We start from the raw sequence: 20,377 nt of genomic DNA, 5'->3' as shown, positions 1-20,377 counted from the left end.
ACTCTTGCACCCACAAACCACCTCTCAGCTTCCCCCTTGTCAGAGTTGGCCCAGCTCTGGGTCATGAACGCACTGGCCCCAGAATGGGAGAAAAACACATCAAGAGTTCCAGACATTTATGCAAGGGAGCAAGTTTCTCCATTTGGGAGCTCTGGCTTCATCTTGCCCCAAACTGCCTCTTCTCTGAGGCCGACCATTCCTGCCTGCTGGAGCATGAGGCCCGCTGGATGCAGGCCCTCGAGTCCCTGGTGTGCCCAGGTTCCTGGTCGGCGGTGCCCTGGTGAACTGTAGCGCTGCTTCAGTAGACGTAGGGCAAGATGCGGTAAGGCACACGCTGGCAGTACTCGTGCCAGGCCCGCCCATACTTCTGTAGGCACTGCCGCTCGTCCCGGGCCTCCCGGTGCACCAGCAGCACAGTGAAGTAGAGGAGGTAGAAGTAGGGTAGCAGGTGGGACACCCCTGTAGGGAGAGTCTCTGTGACCACCCAGAGGCACCCCCGTTCACAATGATCTCCACACCTCGGGGCTCTCAGGGTGTTGGGACCTGAGAGTGAAAGGCCTGGTATTTTGAGTACTTCGCTGGTGCTGGGGTTTGCCCCAGCCACACCCTGGGCCATCCCAGGGGCTGACTCCTTCCACTGGGGTACACCCAGGCTGAGCATCCTGTGGGTACCATGCCGCCACTGCCATACCCACCCAGGCCACTCACCACACGGCAAGGACCAGGCCAGGGCCATGATGAGGTCTCCAAGGTAGTTGGGATGGCGGACCATACCCCACCACCCAGATACCAGCAGCCGCCGCCCTGTGGCTGTGGGGATGGTCTCAAGGCCTGGGAAAAGAAGGAGTGGGTGGGCAGCCTCAGAAAGCCCTCCTGCCCCACCTCACCCAGGGTCCTCAAGAAACCCAGCTCACCAGCCACGCTGGGGTCAGAAGGATTCTTTCGGAAAGTGTTTTTCTGGGAATTAGCCCCACGGAAGATGTAGTAGCCAGCAGCTGGAGAGAGAGCAGGAGCAGATGGTCAGGGTTGAGTGCAACAGCCTTCTGACCATGACCATCCACCAGCCTGTCCACAGCCCAGCGGTCCAGGGCCCAGCTTGGGAGACTCACCTGAGGTCAGCGCCTAGATGTTGAACAAAGCATGAATGAATGGGAAGGGGAGGGATGATGGATCTATTGCTGCCCTTCCTGACTGACCATTGATGAGGCAGATGACTGAGGCCATGGGCCACCCCAGGGGCTGCGGGTGATGCAGCAGGAACTGGGCCTGCAGGCTGTAGGTGAAGGGTACCCAGGCCAGGTCCCCGAAGACCAGCATAAAACCAAAGCCATCGTGCGTGATGTCCATGGTGGTAAGGACAGCCTCCTGCAGGGACAGGACCCAGACACACTTGGTCCTGACAAGGTCCTCAGGCACCCTCCTCGCCCTCCCTGCAGCCCAGCCTCACCTCGTGCCAGAGAGCATCACCCACATACAGCAGCTGGAAGCCATTGACCAGCCCCATGGCCAGCGAGGGACTCCCCCGCAGCTCTGTCTCCTGCAGCAGCAGGGCCAGGTTGATGAGCACCTGGGGGTGGGGGAGAGGGGCATCGTCTCCACACAGCTGATAACCCAGGGCCAGCAGTGCCAGCCCCTCCCCTTCCCTCTGCTGGGACTTCCAGGCACTCTTCAGCCCTTATTGTCCAGGCCCTCACCCAGGGACTTTGGCTCGAGTTAAAGCTTTATTTTTGTATGTGTGTGGGGGTGGTATTGAACCTAGGGTCATTCTACCTCCAAGCTACGACCCCAGCCCTATTATTATTTTGAGCAGGATCTCACTAGGTTGATGAGCGTCCCATTACTTGCTAAGGCTGTTTTGAAACTACAATCCTCCTGCCTCAGCTTTCCAACTACTTGGATTACAGGTGTGGGTCACCACCCCCGGCTCAGAGTTAAAACTTTTTTAAATTTTAATTTATTAATTTATTTATTGGTGGTACTGGGTTCCTGGAAGCCCTTCTACCGCCAGGCTACACTCCCAGACCTATTTTTTATATTTCTTAATTTGGAAACAGTCTCTTAAGGCAGTGCGGCTGGCTTCGAACCTGCGTGATCCTCCTGTCTACGCCTCCCAAGTGCGGGGATTACAAGCGTGCGCCACCATGCCCGGCTATTTATTTTGTGCGGTATGGGGATGGAGCCCTGAGGCATTCTACTTCAGAGCTACACCCCCTGCCCTATTTTTTTTTTTTTTTAATTTGGAAACAGAGTTGCAAAGGGCCTCACTAAGTAGCTGAGGCTGGCCACCAACCACAGGCTGGCCAGGAACCAGGATCCTCCTGTCTCAGCCTCCCAAATGCTGGGATTATAAGTGTGCCCAGCTCAGCACACAGGGCCTCGCTAAGTAGCTGAGGCTGGCTGTGAACCCAGACCCTCCTGTCTCAGCCTCCCAACTACTGGAATCACAAGGGTGCACCACTGCACCTGGCTCACCTTGCCACTTGGGCAGGTTGCTTACTCTCTCTAGGAGCCATGTGGCAAATGGAGATCTGGGCCTGCCTCCTGGTGCTATTTTAGGATTCTGGGGTGTGCAGTGGTAGTGACAGTGACTGGCCGGGAGTCAACGCTACAGAACGCCCTTGTTTAGTAGCACTAGGCTGGATGCTGTCATAAGATTACCCCTTCTAATCCTCACAATAATCTTGAGAGAAAGCTTAAATTTAACCCCATTTCACAAATGAAGAAATAGTGTCAGAGCCGGGTGTGGTGGCATGCTCTTGTAATCCCAGATTTGAGAGGCTAAAACAGGAGGATCCGGGTTCTCGGACAGCCTCAGCTGCTTAGTGAGGCCCTCTGTAACTCAGTGAGACCCTGTTTCAAAATAAAGAATAAAAAATCAAGCTGGGCGTGGTGGCACATGTTTGTAATCCCAGCATTTGAGAGGCTGAGACAGGATCCGGGTTTGTGGACAGCTTCAGCTACTTAGGCCCTTTCCAACTCAGTGAGACCCTGTTTCAAAATAAAGAATAAAAGCCGTGCTGAGCGTGGTGGCGCATGCTTGTAAAATCCCAGCATTTGGGAGGCTGAGACTGGAGGATTATGGTTCGTGGACAGCCTCAGCTACTTAGTGAGGCCTTCTGCAACTCAGTGAAACCCTGTTTTAAAATAATGAATAAAAAAAAAAAATTGGGCAGAGGGTGTAGCTTGGAGGTCAAATGCCTCTGGGTTCCATCCTCAGACCTGCCAAAAAAAAAAAAAAAAAAAAGAATAAAAGCCAGGCGTGGTGGGATATGCTCAGTAATCTCAGTACTTGGGAGGCTGAGACAGGAAGATCTCACAGGTTCGAAGCCAGCCTCAACTACTTAGTGAGGCTCTCAGCAACTTAGTGAGACCCTGTTTCCAAATAATATATAAAATAGGTCTGGGAGTATAGCCTGGAGGTAGAAAGCCCCTGGGTTCCACCCTCAATACCACAAAAAAAAAAAAAAAAAAAAAAAAAGAAAAGAAAAGAAAAGTAAGGCTGGGGGGTATAACTCGGAGGAATAATGCCTCTGGGTTCCATCCCCAGTACCAAAAAAAAAAAAAAAAAAAAAACCCAAAAAACAAAAAACAAGATATAGTATCAGAGGCTGATGGCCTGTGGGCAGGTCAGGACGCAGCTCTATGGTGGGTAGGTGTGCAAGCACATACTTGTAGATCTCAGCAGGAGGGTCGTAAGTATAGGCCAGTTTGGACATTATAATGAGACCTTATCTCAAAATAATAAAAATGGAGAGGTGTGGTGGTGCATGCCTATAATCCCAGTATTTGGGAGGCCGAGATAGGTTCAAGATCAGCCTCAGCCACTTAGTAAGACTCTCAGAAACCTAGAAAGATGCTGTTTCAAAACAAAAAAAAAAAAAAAAAAAAAAAAAAAGAGCACGGTGGCGCAGGCTTGTAATCCCTGCACTTGGGAGGCTGAGACCTGAGGATCGCGGTTCGCAGACAGCCTCAGCTACTTAGTGAGGCCCTCTGCAACTCAGTGAGACCTGGTTTCAAAATAAAGAATACGAAATAGGGCTGGGGGTGTAGCTCATAGGTCAAATGTCCCTGGGTTCCATCCCCAGACCTGCAAAACATAAAAAAATAAAAAAGAATAAAAGATAGGGCTGGGTGTTTAGCTCAGAGGTAGAATGCCCTTGGATTCCATCACCAGTACTGGGGGGGAAAAGAGAGAGAGAGGAGCTGGGTGTGGTGGTGCACTCTTGTAATCCCAGCATTTGGGAGGCTGAGACAGTAAGATCACAATTTGAGGACAGCCTCAGCTACTTAGTGAGGCCCTTTGCAACTCAGTGAGACCCTGTTTCAAAATAAAGAATAAGCCGGGCGTGGTGGCGCACGCTTGTGATCCCCGCATTCAGGAGGCTACTTAGTGAGGCCCTCTGCAACTCAGTGAGACCCGGTTTCAAAATAAAGAATAAAAAATAGGGTAGGGGGTGTAGCTCGGGGGTGTAATGCCCCTGGGTTCCATCTCCAGACCCGCAAAAAAAAAAAAAAAAAAAAATTAAATTAAATTAAAAAATAAGGTTGGGGGTGTAACTTGGAGGTAGAATGCCCCTGGGTTCCATCTTCATACCACAAAAATAAATAATTTAAAAAGTGGGGCACAGCTTGGAGGTAGAATGCCTCTGGGTTTAATCCCAAGTACCACAGAAAATAAAGAAATAAAACAAGCTGGGTGTGGTGGTAAACAGTTGTAATCCCAGTACTTGGGATGCTGAGACAGGAGGTTTGCAGGTTCAAAGCCAGCCTCAGGAACTTTGGCTGTAAGCAACTCCAGCTCTCAACAACTGAGACCCTGTAGTGAGACCCTGTTTCCAAATAAAAATAAAACAATAAGTAGACAGGTCTGGGGATGTAGTCTGGAACTAGAATGCCCTGGGTTCCATCCCAGTAACACACACACACACACACACACACACACCCCAAAAAAAAGAAAAAGAAAACCAGAGCCTTAGTAGGCATATAGTACTTCTGCCTCCGGGTGAGGTCATTCCAAGGTGACCTGAGGTTCTTCCTGTTGTCTTGGCCACTATCCGGCACGGGTGATCATTACCAAAGGCACAGCTGGAATGCTGCCTCAGATCAAAGGACGTTGCTAAATCCATCGATCAGTTCTACTGTATTGCCTTGACTGCCAAGTAGCACCTGATCACGGCTCTCAAAATAGATTCTGCTCGACTTCTACATTTAAAACTGCTCGTAAGCCGGGCGTGGTGGCGCACGCTTGTAATCCCAGAGCTTGGGAGGTGGAGACAGGAGGATCGCACTGGTGCGAAGCCAGCCTCGCTGGCTTAAGAGACCCTGTTTCCAAAAATAAAAAAAAAAAAGTAAAAAATAGGCCTGTGGGTATATCCCGGAGGTAGAAGGGCTTCCAGGAACCCCAGTGCCACCAAAAAATAAATAAAATAAAAAATAAAACTGCTTGTAAGGTTGGGCATGGCACGCACTTGTAATTCCAGTATTTGGGAGGCTGAAACAGGATCGTAGTTCGTGGACAGCATCAGCTACTTAGCAAAACCCTTTGCAACTCGGTGAGACCCTGTTTAAAAAAAAAAAAAGAAGCCAGGCATGGTGGCGCACCCTTGTAATCCTAGCATCTGGGAGGCTGAAACCGGAGGATCCCAGATCGTGGACAGCCTCAGCTACTTAGTGAGGTCCTTTGCAACTTAGTGAGACCCTGTTTCAAAATAAAGAATAAAAAATAGGGCAGGGGGTATAGCTCGGAGGTAGAATGCCCCTGGGTTCCATCCCTAGACCTGCAAAAATAAATTAATTAAATTAAAAAAGGGCAGGAGGTGTAGCTTGGAGGTAGAATGTCCCTGGGTTTCATCCCCAGTACCACAAAAATAAATAATAAATAATAATAAAAAAAAGCCAGGCGTCATGATACACACTTGTAATTCTAGTATTTGGGAGGCTGAGACTGGAGGATCACAGTTCGTAGACAGCCTCAGCTACTTAGGCCCTCTGCAATTTAGTGAGATCCTGTTTCAAAATAAAGACTAAAAAATAGGGCTGGGAATGTAGCTCAGAGGTACAATGCCCCTGGGTTTCATCCCCAGTACCTCAAAAAAATTTTATATATGCCGGGCATGGGGGCACACACTTGTAATCCCAGCGCTTGGGAGGCTGAGACAGGATCGCACAGGTTTGAAGGCAGCCTCAGCTACTTAGTGAGGCTCTCGGCTAAGTGAGACCCTGTTTCCAAATAAAATATAAAATAGGTCTGGGAGAATAGCCCGGAGGTAGAAAGCCTGGGTTCCACCCCCAGTACCAACCAAAAAAAAAACAAAAAACGCACACAAACTCCCTCCCTCTCTCTCTCTCTCACTCACACATACACACACACACTCTGCTTGTAGCCTGTCCTGGTGGTGTAACCCTAGTACTTGGGAGGCTGATTGTAGGTGCCAATAAAATATAAAATAGGTCTGGGAGTATAGCCTGAAGCTAGAAAGCCCCTGGGTTCCACCCCCAGTACCACCAACACACACACCTTGTAGCCTGTCCTGGTGGTGTAATCCCAGTACTTGGGAGGCTGAGACAGGATTGTGGGCGCCCTGCCAGACTCAACTACTTAGGCCCTTGGCAACTTAGTGAGACTCTGTTTCAAGATGAATTCATAAAACAGGGCTGGGGGTGTAGCTTAGAGGCAGAATCCCTCTGGGTTCCATTCCTAGCACTACAAAACAAAGCCTGCACTGGCTCTCCGTCTCCCTGGCCGTTCCTCCATGGCAGTGGCTGTCCTGGGTGTGCCGCATACTGCTTTGTTTTCGTGGTGCGGATGGAGCCAGGGCCTGGGCTACTAGGCCAGTGCTCTGTCACTAGCTGCGCCACAGCCCACGTATCTATTTTGCTGATTTGGGGTCTGGCTTCCCAATAGAATGAAGGCTTTATGAGGCAGAGATTCTTCTCTCTCTCCTGTGCCCCCCCGCCCCTTTGTCTCCTGGTACTAGACCAACCCGGAGGTCATCAACACATTTGTGGGACAGGAGTGACTTCTGGGCCCAGTTGTGGCCTGCCCTCCCCTGGCCGGAGGCCAGCCCAGTCCAGCCCAGCATACCCAGCCGATGAGGCCAGGCCGCAGTTCGCAGAAATACTTGAAGTCAAAGGAACCAATGCGAGGGTTGAGCTCCCGTCCCAGGAAAAAGTCATATATGGGATTGCCTGGGGAATAACAGAGGGCAGAGTGCAGGCGGCCGTCTCCACAGCCTCATCCCGACCCACCGGGACCCCACTCACCTGAGTTTCCCCCAGGTGCCAGGGCCGAGGCAGGGGCCACCTGGGCCTTTATATAGAGGAGGAGGCTGAAGAAGAAGGTGCTGAGGGTGGCCGCAAACGCCAGGGGCAGCAGCATTTCCGAGAGTGCCCCCAGGGGCAGCCCCACCGACACCCCCAGCCCCACCAACAGGGCTGTCAGGACCAGGGCCTGGAAGCCTGACCACAGCAGCACAAGGTGAGCCCTGGGCTGTGCTCTCCACCCAGCCCGAACACGACGCACGCTCCCTAGCTCAGGGGGCCACAGACCCTCCCCAAGGCCCCTTCGCCTTCAGAGGGCCTCGGGGCTGCTGCCCCGGTGTGGAGTGCCGCAGAGAATGAGGTAAGGGAGCGGGCCTGCGTGGTGGTTTCCTGGCCTCTCTGTGGGGAGTAAAGGAGGTACACAAAGGAGCTCGGGGCTGGGGACCGCTCTCCATGAACCGCCTAGACCCGGACCACCACCCCTGCCCTCAACACCAGTACAAGGGCTGTCCCCCAGGCACCGTTAATGGGGTAGCGCAGCCGACTCTTGTCCTTCAGTTCCAGCCCCTCAGCCACCTGCAGGCACAAGGGGTGTCGGTGGAGGCTGCGGGCGCCTTCCCCCCGGCGGAGCGCCCTCCGGCCCCGCGCTGGGGTCGAGCCGCACCTTGCGCGCGGGCAGCAGGTAGAGCGCGGCCTGCAGGCCCAGCCAGGTGAGCAGCAGCAGCAGGGCCCGCGGGCTCCACAGCGCTGCCAGGCCGGGCAGATCCGGGGGCGGGCCCAGGAGGCGCGCGGGCTCGGAGCGGGCCGCCAGCAGCAGGTGGAACATGGTGGCCGGCAGCAGCAGCAGCATCGCCGCGGCGCCTGGGGACGGGCCACGGCGTCGGTGTCCGCTCTCCGCCTCCCAGACCCCCAGGCGGCCGGTCGCATCCCGGTCTCAGCTCCTCGCCGCCTCAGCCCCCCATCCCTGATTTTCACCTCGCCCCTAGGAGACCCTCCTCCTGCTCCTCCAACTCCCAGCCTTTCACTTCATAAACCCCCAGCTCTGCAGCCCCAGCTCTCTGCGGACACCCCCTCTGCTAATTCCCAGCCCTCCTGCCTCCAGATGCCCCCAAAGCCTGCCACCCTCAGATCCTGCCCCTAGCCCACCCCTCCCTCCAGCTCTCCCCTGCTGAGCCTCCGCGCCCAGGTTCCCTTTCTCATTACCCAGGGGTCCCCCGAATTCCAGTGGGGCCTGGGGGCCCTGAGGGGCCATGGTCTCCTCTCCACCGGGGATATAGGGGCTCACAAGTCAGTCACGGAAATTCAGCCCCACCATCCCCCAGCAGATGGGCTGTTGTGCAAAGGATCCGCCGCGCAGCCGCTGCACCTGTCTCAATCCGAGCTGGGACAGCGGCGGCTTTTGTCCCGAGGTCTTTAAATGGGTGCGCTCCCTGCCCATTCTGGGCCCAGCACACCAGCCAATCGGCGCCGAGGGGCGGTCCCCTGGCGAAGCCTCAACCTTAAAGCTCCGCCCCGCAGCCCCGCCCAGCGCAAGCGAGACGCAGGCGCGGCCACTCAGGTTTATTGGGCGGTGCTGACACCACCTGCGGGGAGGGGCCGCCACCGCAGGGCCGGGGCTGGGCGGGTCAGCGCAGAGCCGGAGCGCCTAGCCGCGTTCGCAGATGACCTCGACCACACTGGGCTCCATGGGCACTGGGTCCGGACAGCGCAGGGCAGCTGAGGCCACCACTTCGTCCAGCAGCAAATGTACAAGCTCCTCGTCGGCCACAAAGCGCCACAGGTAGAGCTGCAGGAAGTGGCAGTCCACCTGCACCTGCTGCAGCCCAAAGCGCCCGAAGGTGCGCAGCCGCACACACTCCAGCAGCGTCTTCAGGCTGATCTTAATGATGCCAGTCAGCACCGACACCTGCAGGCAGGGCATAGGGTGTAGCTCAGCGGCCGCAGGCGCTGGAGGGGGCACCCAACTCCTGAGCAAGAGCCAGGGAGACCTAAGGAAAGCCCAGGGCCCCGGTAAAACAGGCAGATACGTGCTGGCACCATTGTCTGGACGGGAGGGGACAGGGCAGGGGTGGTGGCCAGCGTTAACGTGGGAGAGGTGGAGACATCGCTAGTGAGAGGGGGAACCCAGATCCTGACGGGCTGGGGGAGCAGACCTCAAGGTCTGACTAGCAATCTCCCAGGAGGGCCCAGGGTGCGTTGGGGACAAGGGCATCTCAGTGAATTACCTAGGAGCAACCTTAGAGGCAGACAGGGGGCCAAGGCCACCCTCAGCTGACAGAGACAGGGTCCCGGGGTTCCCTGGGCTGGTGTGGAGCTGCTCCAGAACACCCCTCCCCCGCACGGCACCCTCGGAGTCTGGGTCTCTCCAGGACTCCCACCTTGTTAAACTCCACAGGGCTGAACACATCGATGCGTTCCGAGAACAGCTTCTGGATGTTGCTCAAGAGGTTGGTGTCCATCGGGGCACTAACACAGGGAACCAGACGAGGGTCAGGCCGCCCCGCGCACCGTCCCCTTTAGTTCACTTCCCTCCCGCCGCCCCCCCAGCCAGACCTGGGCGTGTAGCTGGGCGCATAGCGGCCCTGCTGCCGGGAGCTGCTGTACACGGAGAAGGTCCTCTTGCTCGAGTCGCTGCTCTGGGCCTTGCGAACACCCTCCTCGTACAGGAGCCCCACCTGGTGGCGAATGCGGTACTGCAAGGAGGCCTGGGCACGGGGCCTCCAGCTGTCGGGTGCCCTGGAGTTCCTGCATCGGAAGCCTGTTACCTACTAATTTAAGGCTCACAGGGTTTAGGTCCCCTCCAGTGGAGTAGGGCAAAGGCAGGACACAGGGGCAGTACAAACCAGTCTCCATTCAGCACCAGCCCTGCCCCAACTTCCCAGGTGGCCCCAGGGATGGGAGGGGTCCTGGGCTCAGGTGCTGCGCAGCCCTGTGGCCTGGGCCTCGGGCGCTCCCCTGCGGCCGGTGAGCACCTGTACGTCGATGGCTGTAGTGTCCTCCACCACCCGCTTCATGACGGCCCGCACGTTCCGAGGCTCCAGGGTACTGAGCCAGTCCCGCGTCTCCACGCTCTTGCGCAGCATCTGCGATATGACCAGGCCCTGCACCTTCACGTAGTGGGTCAGCAGCCGCCGCGCCGTCTCCCTGGCCTCTGCACACAGTGTGCTGACAGGCGTCACTGGAGACTGGTCCTGAGCCAGGGAGGCAGAGGACAGAGGCAGTGGGTACTGGGGACAGTTCAAAGGCCACTGCCAGCCAGAGGCTGGGCACAGACCAGGCAAGATGGGGGCCGCCCATCTCCCACGCCCCACCACCCTCTGTCCCGTGAGCCAGCAGTTCACCTGCACCAGAAACTGCTCATCGGTGAGGGTGAGGATGTAGGAGATGGTGGCTGTCTCATAATCCAGGCAGAGGCGGGAGAGCAGCAGGAGCAGGGCAGGTGGTGTGGCCCCCCCCTTCTCCCCTGGGCTGTCACAAAAGCTCTGTGCCGTTTGGCACATGGAGCGGATGAAGCCCACGATGAGACCCTCTCGGACTCCCTGGCTGCAGAACTCGCCCTGCGAAGAGGAGGGGCGCATATACAGCCGGCCTCTCTTCTAGCCTTCTGCTCCTTGCCCTCTGCCCCCCGCCCCTGGACAGCTTCGGTGCCAGTGGCAGCACTGGGACCCTGCCACCCTCCTACTCTGAGCCTGGCTCAAGATGCTCTCGGCCTCCTCCACCCTCCGGAGAACCCGAAACCAGACCCCGGAGGCCTGGGCACAAACGGTGTGAGCCCTGTCCACTGGTCTCTAGATCCCCAACTGTGGGTAAAAGGGTCCTCGGTGGCCAACCTGCGGGATGAGGACAAGCCATGAGCCCCCGTACCCGGAAGTAGGGCTTGTTGGAGAAGGACACCTCCTTGGCGGTGAAGAGGTGCACAGCGGCCAGGGAGGCCTTGATGTGACTCAGGATGGAGCTGGCCACATTGGCCAGCAGCTCGGCCAGGCTGGGGCCCTCCTTCCCAGCCAGGCGCGGGGCGGCCAGCGCCTGCCGCACATCGGTCAGGCAGCCCAGGAAGGCTGCCCGCAGGCTCTGCAGGTGGTGGCCCAGGCGCTCGCGGGCTACTCGCTCCACGATCTCCGTGGCGGACTCGGCGAGCCCCGCCGCGGCCAGCAGGGCCCCGGGTGCCCTCAGGCGCCGGTGGAAGCGATCCAGCGCCCGCACCAGCAGCGAGTTGTCTCCACCGCCCTGCTCCTGGGCCAGCCGCCGCTCCACCAGCGCAAAGTAGCGGCCGCCCAGCTCCCGGGCGAAGGCCGCCAGCTTCTCAGAACCTGCAGGGCCCTGGGCAGCAAACAGCTCCTGGTAGGCTGCTGCCACCTGGCAGAGGCCGCCCACGAAGCCGCTGCCCCCGCGGTCTGTGAATTCCAGCACGTCCGGAGCGGGAGGGGAGGGCCCCAGCTCGCTCTCCAGACTGCTCAGCTCCTCCTCTAGCCGCCCGCGGGCATGCGCCAGGAACTCCTCGCACAGCTCCTCCGCCGGCTCGCCCAGGGCCAGCAGCAGCTCCACGCACTCGGCCTGCTCCGGGGCACCCGAGCCGCCCTCCCTGTGCGGAGGAAGGGGCAGTGACGGGCAGGGCCGGGACCCCTGGCAGCCGGGAGGCTGGGTGACGGATGCAGGGGCCCCGGAGCCAGGGCCGCGCACACACCTGAAACGCTGCCGCAGCTGCTGCGCCAACCGCGCGGTGATGACCTGGCAGTCGTCCTGGATGGCGCGGAAGGAGGGCAGGTGCTGGTACTGCTGCAGCACGGCCCGCGCGCGGCCCTGGTAGCGCACCGCCTGCCCGTAGGCGCCCAGCTCCACGCACTTGGTGAGGCGCGAGGGCAGCTCGAAGAGGAACTGCAGCTTCCGCAGCAGCGTGTGCACCCCTGGGGGGCGGGGAGGTCGTGTTAGACCCGGAGGGAGGCAGCCCGCTGCCCGACCACCGCAGAGCCCGCTCTGGACCGAGCCCACCTGCCAGCTTGGTGATCTGCTCATGGCGGTCCTGCAGCGTGGCGCTGATGCGCGCGCTGAAGTCGGTGATCACCGCCATGTTGGTGGCCAGGCGGTCCATCTCGTCCTCCATCTTCCGGAAATCGTTCTTCATCTTCCGGATGGTGTCTGGGAGGGCAAGGGCCCAGGAGAGGGAAAAGATGAGTTGCGGAGCAGGTGCAGTCCTCGGCTTGAGACTTGAAACAAACGCTCACATACACAGCCCCGAATCCGCGTGAGGAGGTTGCCCCGGGCTTGATCGCAGCACGATGGGAGGGGTCACTAGTACCGCGGGCATTTACACGCACCAGGGAGAGCTCATGGCACTCAGCACCGCCCGAAGTGGCTTTACGGTTCTTTAATTGCTCCCCTGGGATATAAACTCTGCAAAGGCAGGAGCCTGTCTGCCAGCTCCCCGGGGCATCCATCCTCTGGGGCATCCATCCTCTGTGACGAGCACAGGGACACAAATACATGTTCTCCTGTATTTTACTTGCTTTCTGGAGCATACTGTCAAAGCCCCTGTGAACATCTAATTCCTCAACTTTTTCTTAGGCTTTTTGGCTGTCCCGACTTTTTACCCATCAACTCAGGTGATCAGACTAATTGCCAATAGTTGTTTCCACAGCGCCCCTTGGTGAGAGGCTTTTAGTACTAGGCAACCTCCAAGTTAGGTCAAATAAGAAAGCAATCTTTTTTTTTTTTTTTGTACTGGGGATGGAACCCAGCGACTGTCTACCTCCGAGCGACACCCCCTGCCCTATTTTCCATTCTTTATTTTTGAAACAGGGTCTCACTAAGTTGCAAAGGGCCTCACTAAGTAGCTGAGGCTGTCCGTGAACTGCGATCCTCCTGTCTCAGCCTGGGATTACAAGCATGTGCCATCACGCCTGGCTTAGAAAGACCTCTTCTTAAGCCGGGCGCCTGCACCCTTGTAATCCCTGCGCTTGGGAGGCGAGACAGGAGGATCGTGCAGGTTCGAAGCCAGCCACCTGGGCTTAAGAGACCCTGTTTCCAAAATACAAAATAGGTCTGGGAGTGTAGCCCAGAAGTAGAAGGGATTCCAGGAACCCCAGTACCGCCAAAAAACAAGAAACAAACAAACAAAAAAAGTAGGAAGAGAAGAGGGTGGGGGAAGGAAGGGAAGGAGAAAGGAGGAAAAGAAAAGGAAAAAAGAAACTGCCAGATAGGTCAAATAATGGCAATTCTTTGAACATGAGACATGGGGGAGTTGGTGCTGGGGATGGAACCCAGAGGGATTCTACCTCTAAGCTACAACCCAACCTTTTTTTTTTTTTTTTTTGGTGGTACTGGGGTTCCTGGAAACCCTTCTACCTCCAGGCTACACTCCCAGACCTATTTTATATTTTTTATTTGGAAACAGGGTCTCTTAAGCCAGCGAGGCTGGCTTTGAACCTGCGCAATCCTCCTGTCTCTGCCTCCCAAGTGCGTGCCACCACACCCGGCAACCCAATCTTTTTTATTTTTACTTTTATTTTTTTGCAGGTCTGGGGATGGAACCCAGGGGCACTTGACCTACGAGCTACAACCCCAGCCTTATTTTTTATTCTTTATTTTGAAACCGGGTCTCACTGAGTTGCAAAGGGCCTAAGTAGCTGAGGCTGGCCTCGAACCTGCTTGATCCTCCTGTCTCAGCCTCCCAAATGCCAAATGCTGGGATTACAAGCATGCGCCACCATGCCTGGCTCAACCCTTATTATTTTGAAATAGGGTTTAGCTGAGTTGCTGAGGCTGTCCTCGAGCCCGTGATCTTCCTGTCTCAGCTTCTCAAGTACTTGGGTTATAGGCAGGGCCACTGCAGCCGGCTCTGTTACTGCAGCCCTTCTCTGAGGTCTGCCCGCTCCAGGCATGGCTCGGCCCTGGTTCCCTCTGGCTAGCCCCAATGCCTGCTGTCCTCCAACCCCAACGCTCTGGGGCTTTCTCAAGACCTTTGCATAGGCTGTGTGTGTGTGTGTGTGTGTGTGTGTGTGTGTGTGTGTGTGTGTGTGTGTGTGTGTAGAAGGGGAGGGTACTGAGGACTGAACCCACGGGTGTTCTACCTCTGAGCTACACCCTCAGACAATTTATTTATTTTTTGTGGTCCCGGGGATGGAACCCAGGGACATTCTACTTCCGAGTTGCATTCACAGCCCTATCTTTTTTTTTTTTTTTTTGGCAATACTTGGGATGGAGTCCAGGGGCATTCTACCTCTGAGCTACACCCCAGCCCCTATTTTTTTATTCTTTTTTTTTTTTTTTTTTTGTGGTACTGGGGGTGGAACACAGGGGCCTTCTACCTCCGGGCTACACTCCCAGACCTATTTTATATTTTATTTGGAAACAGGGTCTCTTAAGCCAGCTGAGGCTAGCTTCAAACCCGCGCAATCCTCCTGTCTCAGCCTCCCAAGCGTGTGCCACCACGCCCGGCTTTTTATTGTTTATTTTGAAACAGGGTCTCACTGAGTTGCAAAGGGCCTTACTAAGTAGCTAAGGCTGTCCGCAAACTGTGATCCTCCTGTTTCAGCCTCCCAAATGCTGGGATTACAAGTGTGCACCACCACACCCGACTTTTATTTTTGTTTTGAAACAGGACCTTGCTAAATTGTCCAGGCTGGCCTCCAATCTTCAATCTTCCTGTCTCAGCCTCCCAAGTACTGGAATTATAGGTATGTGCCACCATACCATTTCTGTGAGTACAGTGTATGTGTGTATATAGAACTGGTAATTGAAACAAGGGCATTCTACCTCTAAGTTATACCCGAGCCCAATTTTATTCCTTATTTGAAAACAGGGCCTCAGTAAGTTGTGGAGGACCTTGTTAAGTTGCAGAGGCTGGCTTCAAACTTGTGATCCTCCTGTCTCAGCCTCCCAAATATTGGGATTATAAGCGTTCATCACCACACCCAACTATTTCTTGTCTTTTTGATGCTAGCATTAGCAGACAGAGTACTACCTATTCATTGACTGACCTGCTTCTTTAAAAAAAAAAAATTTTTTTTGTAGTACTGGGGAGGGACCCAGGGGCATCCTATCTCCAAGCTATACCCTCAGCTCTTTTTTTTGCTTTTGTTTTTTTGTTTTTGCAGTACTGGGGATGGAACCCGGGGACATGCTACCTCCAAGCCACACGCCTAGCCCTCGTTTTTATTCTGTATTTTTTTTGTGGGTCTGGGGATGGAACCAGGAGCATCTGATTTCCAAGCCTGGCTTTTTTTTAATTCTTTATTTAGAAACAGGGTCTTACTGCTGGGCGTGGTGGCGCACGCTTGTAATTCCTGTACTTGGGAGGCGGAGACAGGAGGATCGTGCTGGTTTGAAGCCAACCTCTCTGGCTTAAGACATCCTGTTTCCAAATAAAAAATATAAAATAGGTCTGGGAGTGTAGCCCAGAGGTAGAAGGGTTTCCAGGAACCCCAGTACCACCAAAAAAAAAAAAAAAAAAAAAAAGAAAGAAAGAAAAGAAAAGAAACTGTCTTACTAAGTTGCGGAGAGCCTCACTAAGTAGCTGAGGCTGTCTGCAACCCTGTGATCCTTTGGGCTCTGCCTCCCAAGTACTAGGATTACAAGTGTGAACACCATGCCCAGATGACTGACCTGCTTCTACGTAGATAAAAGAAAGTGAGTATGTATTAATAAAGCCACCATTATGCTACTGGGAAAGAAGCTGATGTAAAGATGAAACTCCACAGATGCTCAGAAAACATTCCAGGGACTGCAGTCAAACCTTGAGGATCTGTCTCCTGGACTATGTACATTGTGGGTCCAAAATAATTAGACAATTTTGAGACATCTCCTGAAAACAGAAGGTAGTGTGGATGATGGTTGAACACTGTCTAGTACTAGAGAATAAAGAAAAAGGCCTTTACATGATCCTTGTGTACCTTAATGAATGTCATAATTTTTCTCTTTGCTTTATTAGGGAAAAAAGGAAGGAAGGAACAGACAAGTCCACCCTCAAGGTGGACTGGGTCAAAGAAAAGAACTAGCACTAATGAGATAGCCAGGCGTGGTGGCGTACTCTTGTAACCCCAGCATTCGGGAGGCTAAGACTGGAGGATTGTTAGCTATATAGGCCCTCCGCAATTCAGTGAGACCCTGTTTCAAAATAAAGAATAAAAAATTGGGCAGGGGGTGTAGCTTAGAGGTCAAATGCCTCTGGGTTCCATCCCCAAACCCGCAAAAAAAAAAAAAAAAAAAAAAAGAGAGAGAAAGAAACTAAACCTTACTGAAGTTTACTTGGTGTCAGAATCTCTTTTACATGTTTCAGAGAAATTTATTTTAAAATTGCATTTTATACCTGGATGTGGTGGCACATGCCTATAATCTCAGTACTTGAGAGGCCGAGACAAAAGGATCACAGGTTTGAGTCCAATTCAGCAACTTAGCAAGACTTTCAGAAACCTAATAAGAACCTGTTTCAAAACAAAAAAAAAAAAATAGCCGGGCGTGGTGGCGCACGCTTGTAATCCCAGCATTCGGGAGGCTGAGACCCAGAGAATCACGGTTTGCGGACAGCCTCAGCTACTTAGTGAGGCCCTCTGCAACTCAGTGAGACCTGGTTTCAAAATAAAGAATAAAAAATAGGGCAGGGGGGTGTAGCTCGGAGGTTGAATGCCCCTGGGTTCTATCCCCAGACCTGCAAAAACCAAAAACAAAAAATAAAACAAGGCTGGGGTTATAGCTCAGAGGTAGAATGCCTCGGGGTTCATCCCTAGTATACCACCCCACAAGCACCAACACCAGCCTCAGCAATTTAGTGAGATTCTCAGCAGCCTAGCTAGACTGTTTCAAAACAAAAAAACGAGCAGGTATGGTGGTGCATGCCTGCAATCCCAATACTTGGGAGGCTGAGACAGGAGAATTATAGGTTTGAGGACAGGCTCAGCAAGTAGTGAGACTCTTATTAAACCTAGTGAGATCCCATTTCTTCTTCTTCTTCTTCTTCTTTTTTTTTTGGTGGTACTGGGGTTCCTGGAAGCCCTTCTCCCTCCGGGCTACACTCCCAGACCTATTTTTATTTTTGGAAACAGGGTCTCTTAAGCCAGCGCCGGCTTTTGAACCTGTGCAATCCTCCTGTCTCCGCCTCCCAAGCGCGGGGATTACAAGTGTGCATCACCACGCCCGGCTTAGAGATCCCATTTCAAAATAAAAATAAAATAGGGCTGGGGGTGTAGCTTAGAGGTAGAATGCCCCTGGGTTCAATCCCAGCAACACACACACACACACACACAGCTGAAAGTATATCTTGGAGGTAAACTGCCTCTAGGTTTAGCCTCTAGTGCTAAAATGTTTTTCCATTTCATCCCTTCTTCTCTTTGTTCCTTAAAACAATTCTTTGAGCTGGGCGTGGTGGCGCACGCTTGTAATCTCAGCATTTGGGAGGCTGAGACAGGAGGATCAAGGTTCCTGGGACAGCCTCAGCTACTTAGTGATGCCCTTTGCAACTCAGTGAGACCCTATTTCAGAATAAAGAATAAAAAATAGGGCTGGGGGTGTAGCTTGGCGGTAGAATGCCCCTGGGTTCCATCCACAGTACCGCAAAACAAAACAAAACAAAACAATCCCAACAACATCAATCCTCTGTGAGCAGCTATTACCTCCCTAGTGGTCTGACCACAAAGGCTTGAAGAAGGGGTGATAGTGGATTAACAGCAGGGCAGGAATTGAATCTCTGAGTCTCCTCCCTCTGAATCCCTGCTGGTTTTCCCAGCACAGGCGAGGCGTGGGAGATGGAGGACTGTGAGGGGTGTGTCCCAGTGGGGATCACCTGTGGCTGAGATGAACTTGTTGTAGTTTTCATAGACCAGGGTCTGCATGTCGCTGTCTAGAGCCCGGATCTGCCGCACCATGTCCGTCTCACTGTCCATCAGCTGGGCCAGGGGACACTCTCTACGCAGCTAGAGAAGGAGGGCGGTTAGTGCTCAGGTCAGGGGCACTTTGTGCAAGGTCTTCTGTGCAAGAAAACCCTGATCCCACCGCTGCCACAAATCTCAGCGATGGATCCTACAAGTGGGAGCCTCAGGGGTTACTCGGTTAGGCCCTGTTCGGGTTTGTCAGCATTTGTAACCTTTAGGCTCAGCCTAAAGCCAGCTCAGTGCCTGTCAAAGCCTGGGCCACGCCCACCACCCTCAGGCCTCTAAGAACGTCCACTGCGAGGCCTCAGACCCCAGCCTGCCCTCGCTCCCTTAGACTCCAGCCGTGCTCCCACTGGCTGGCCAAGGGCCGTTCCCCGCTAAAGAACCCCTGCTCCCCTCACCCCCGCAATGAAGTCTGAGGCATGATCGGGGGGTCACCTGTGGGGACCTGGAGCCCCCATCCACACACACCTTGTCCAAATATACTTCCGGGTCGAAGTGCGCCCCATTGAGATCAGTGGGGTCCAGCGGGTCCGGCCCCGCTGGGCGCCCGGTCGCCTCTCCCTCTGACAGGCCATAGTAAAGCTTCAGCATGCCGTGCGCTTTCCGCCGACGCTCCGGAGCCTCCGCCTCGGGTCCTTCCGGGGACTCCGCGGGTCCAGAGCCCGGGCCAGGCCCGGCGGCTGCCGCCGCCATGGCTCCGAATGCAGCCCACGGGCGTGAGGCTGGAAAAGGGACCAGAAGAAGCACTTCCGGGAGCCATAAAGTTGTTGTTGAAACCAGGCAGTCCTTCAGGTGAAACGTCCCCTGCAGCTCTAAGTCCTGCGAGACAACAGTTCCGCCACCCCCTGAGCGCCCGCGAGAAGAAGGTTCCGGCAGAGCCCTGAGTTCCCCCCGCCTTTGCGAATGGAAGGACTTTGCCTTAGAAGGACTTTGCCTTAGAAGGACTTCTGCCTTAGGTTGCTGAGCCCAAGAAGGCGCCCCAGGGGCCCCAGTCCTGCATCCCCGCAGGCAAGAATTCCAGGAAGTATGGAACTAGATGAACTGGACGGACTCTCAAATTGTTTCCCCTAAAACTGGGAGACTAACTTCACAGGGGGCTGCGAAGATTAAATGCCTGTGCGGTAGATCGTACAGCGCAGCGTTTCTCAAGCCCCCATCCTCTGACAGGCATCAGAATTGTCTTCAGAGGTACCTTGAGGTGGGCGTGCTGGCGCACGCTTGTAGCGACTGGTGGGAATTGCTGGCTGAGGGTTGGGTGGGAATGGAGGATAAAAATCCCAGGTTTCTGCCTTGGACAAAGGTGCAGCCATTTAAAGAGTTGAAATGCTCAAAAAGAGATGAGAGCCGGACAAGGTGGCGCATGTTTGTAATCCCAGCATTCGGGAGGCTGAGACAGGAGGACCGCGGTTCGCAGACAGCCTCAGCTACTTAGTGAGGTCTTCCACAATTTAATGAGAACTTGTTTCAAAATAAAGAATAAAAAACGGGCTGGAGGTGTAGCTCATAGGTAGAATGCACCTGGGTTCCATCTCCAGTACCGCAATAAATAAGTCAATACATACATACATACTATACATACATACATACATACATACATACATACAGCCAGGCGTGGTGGTGCACGCTTGTAATCCCAGAATTCGGGAGGCCGAGACAGGAGGATCTTGGTTCGCTGACATCCTCAGTTACTTAGTGAGGCCCTCTGCAACTTAGTGAAACCCTGTTTCAGAATAAAGAATTGGCCGGGGTGGTGGCGCACGCTTGTAATCCCAGCACTTGGGAGGCTGAGACAGGAGGATTGCACAGGTTCAAAGCCAGCCTCAGCTACTTAGTGAGGCTCTCAGCAACTTAGTGAGACCCTGTTTCCAAATAAAGTATAAAAATAGGTCTGGGAGTTAGAAAAGCCCCTGGGTTCCACCCCCAGTACCACCAAAAAAAAAAATAAAAAGGCTTGGGTGGGAATGGAGGATAAAAATCCCAGGTTTCTGCCTTGGACAAAGGTGCAGCCATTTAAAGAGTTGAAATGCTCAAAAAGAGATGAGAGCCGGGCAAGGTGGCGCATGTTTGTAATCCCAGCATTCGGGAGGCTGAGACAGGAGGACCGCGGTTCGCAGACAGCCTCAGCTACTTAGTGAGGTCTTCCACAATTTAATGAGAACTTGTTTCAAAATAAAGAATAAAAAACGGGCTGGAGGTGTAGCTCATAGGTAGAATGCACCTGGGTTCCATCTCCAGTACCGCAATAAATAAGT

General features: G+C 54.2%; 2 protein-coding genes across 3 annotated transcripts; both read right to left on the bottom strand.

Annotated features, from left to right (window-relative positions):
* Positions 1-298: 298 nt before the first annotated feature.
* On the bottom strand, positions 299-8,720 carry TM7SF2 (transmembrane 7 superfamily member 2; the record flags this gene model as incomplete). Of its 2 annotated transcripts, XM_080718679.1 has the most annotated exons (10): positions 299-459; positions 709-831; positions 915-995; positions 1,197-1,365; positions 1,448-1,567; positions 7,085-7,188; positions 7,264-7,458; positions 7,782-7,836; positions 7,925-8,121; positions 8,464-8,720. In XM_080718679.1, 10 exons carry the CDS (start codon positions 8,510-8,512, stop codon positions 299-301), a joined length of 1,254 nt encoding a protein of 417 aa, XP_080574805.1. The 2 variants fall into 2 exon arrangements, with proteins under 2 accessions (XP_080574805.1, XP_080574804.1); XM_080718678.1 differs by lacking the exon at positions 915-995 and having other exon boundaries at positions 8,464-8,512.
* Positions 8,721-8,905: 185 nt separating this feature from the next.
* On the bottom strand, positions 8,906-18,818 carry VPS51 (VPS51 subunit of GARP complex; the record flags this gene model as incomplete). The annotated part of the gene is made up of 10 exons (XM_080695760.1): positions 8,906-9,166; positions 9,639-9,726; positions 9,814-9,935; positions 10,233-10,451; positions 10,602-10,817; positions 11,125-11,842; positions 11,945-12,164; positions 12,250-12,396; positions 18,035-18,164; positions 18,594-18,818. The coding sequence occupies 10 exons, from the start codon at positions 18,816-18,818 to the stop codon at positions 8,906-8,908; spliced, it is 2,346 nt and encodes a 781-aa protein (XP_080551886.1).
* Positions 18,819-20,377: the final 1,559 nt, after the last annotated feature.

The sequence above is a fragment of the Muscardinus avellanarius genome (assembly GCF_963383645.1).
Source record: "Muscardinus avellanarius genome assembly, chromosome: 1".
NCBI classification, from domain to species: Eukaryota; Metazoa; Chordata; class Mammalia; order Rodentia; family Gliridae; genus Muscardinus; species Muscardinus avellanarius.
Note: the sequence above shows the minus strand (reverse complement) of the source record. Positions and strands in the feature narration are given on the sequence as shown.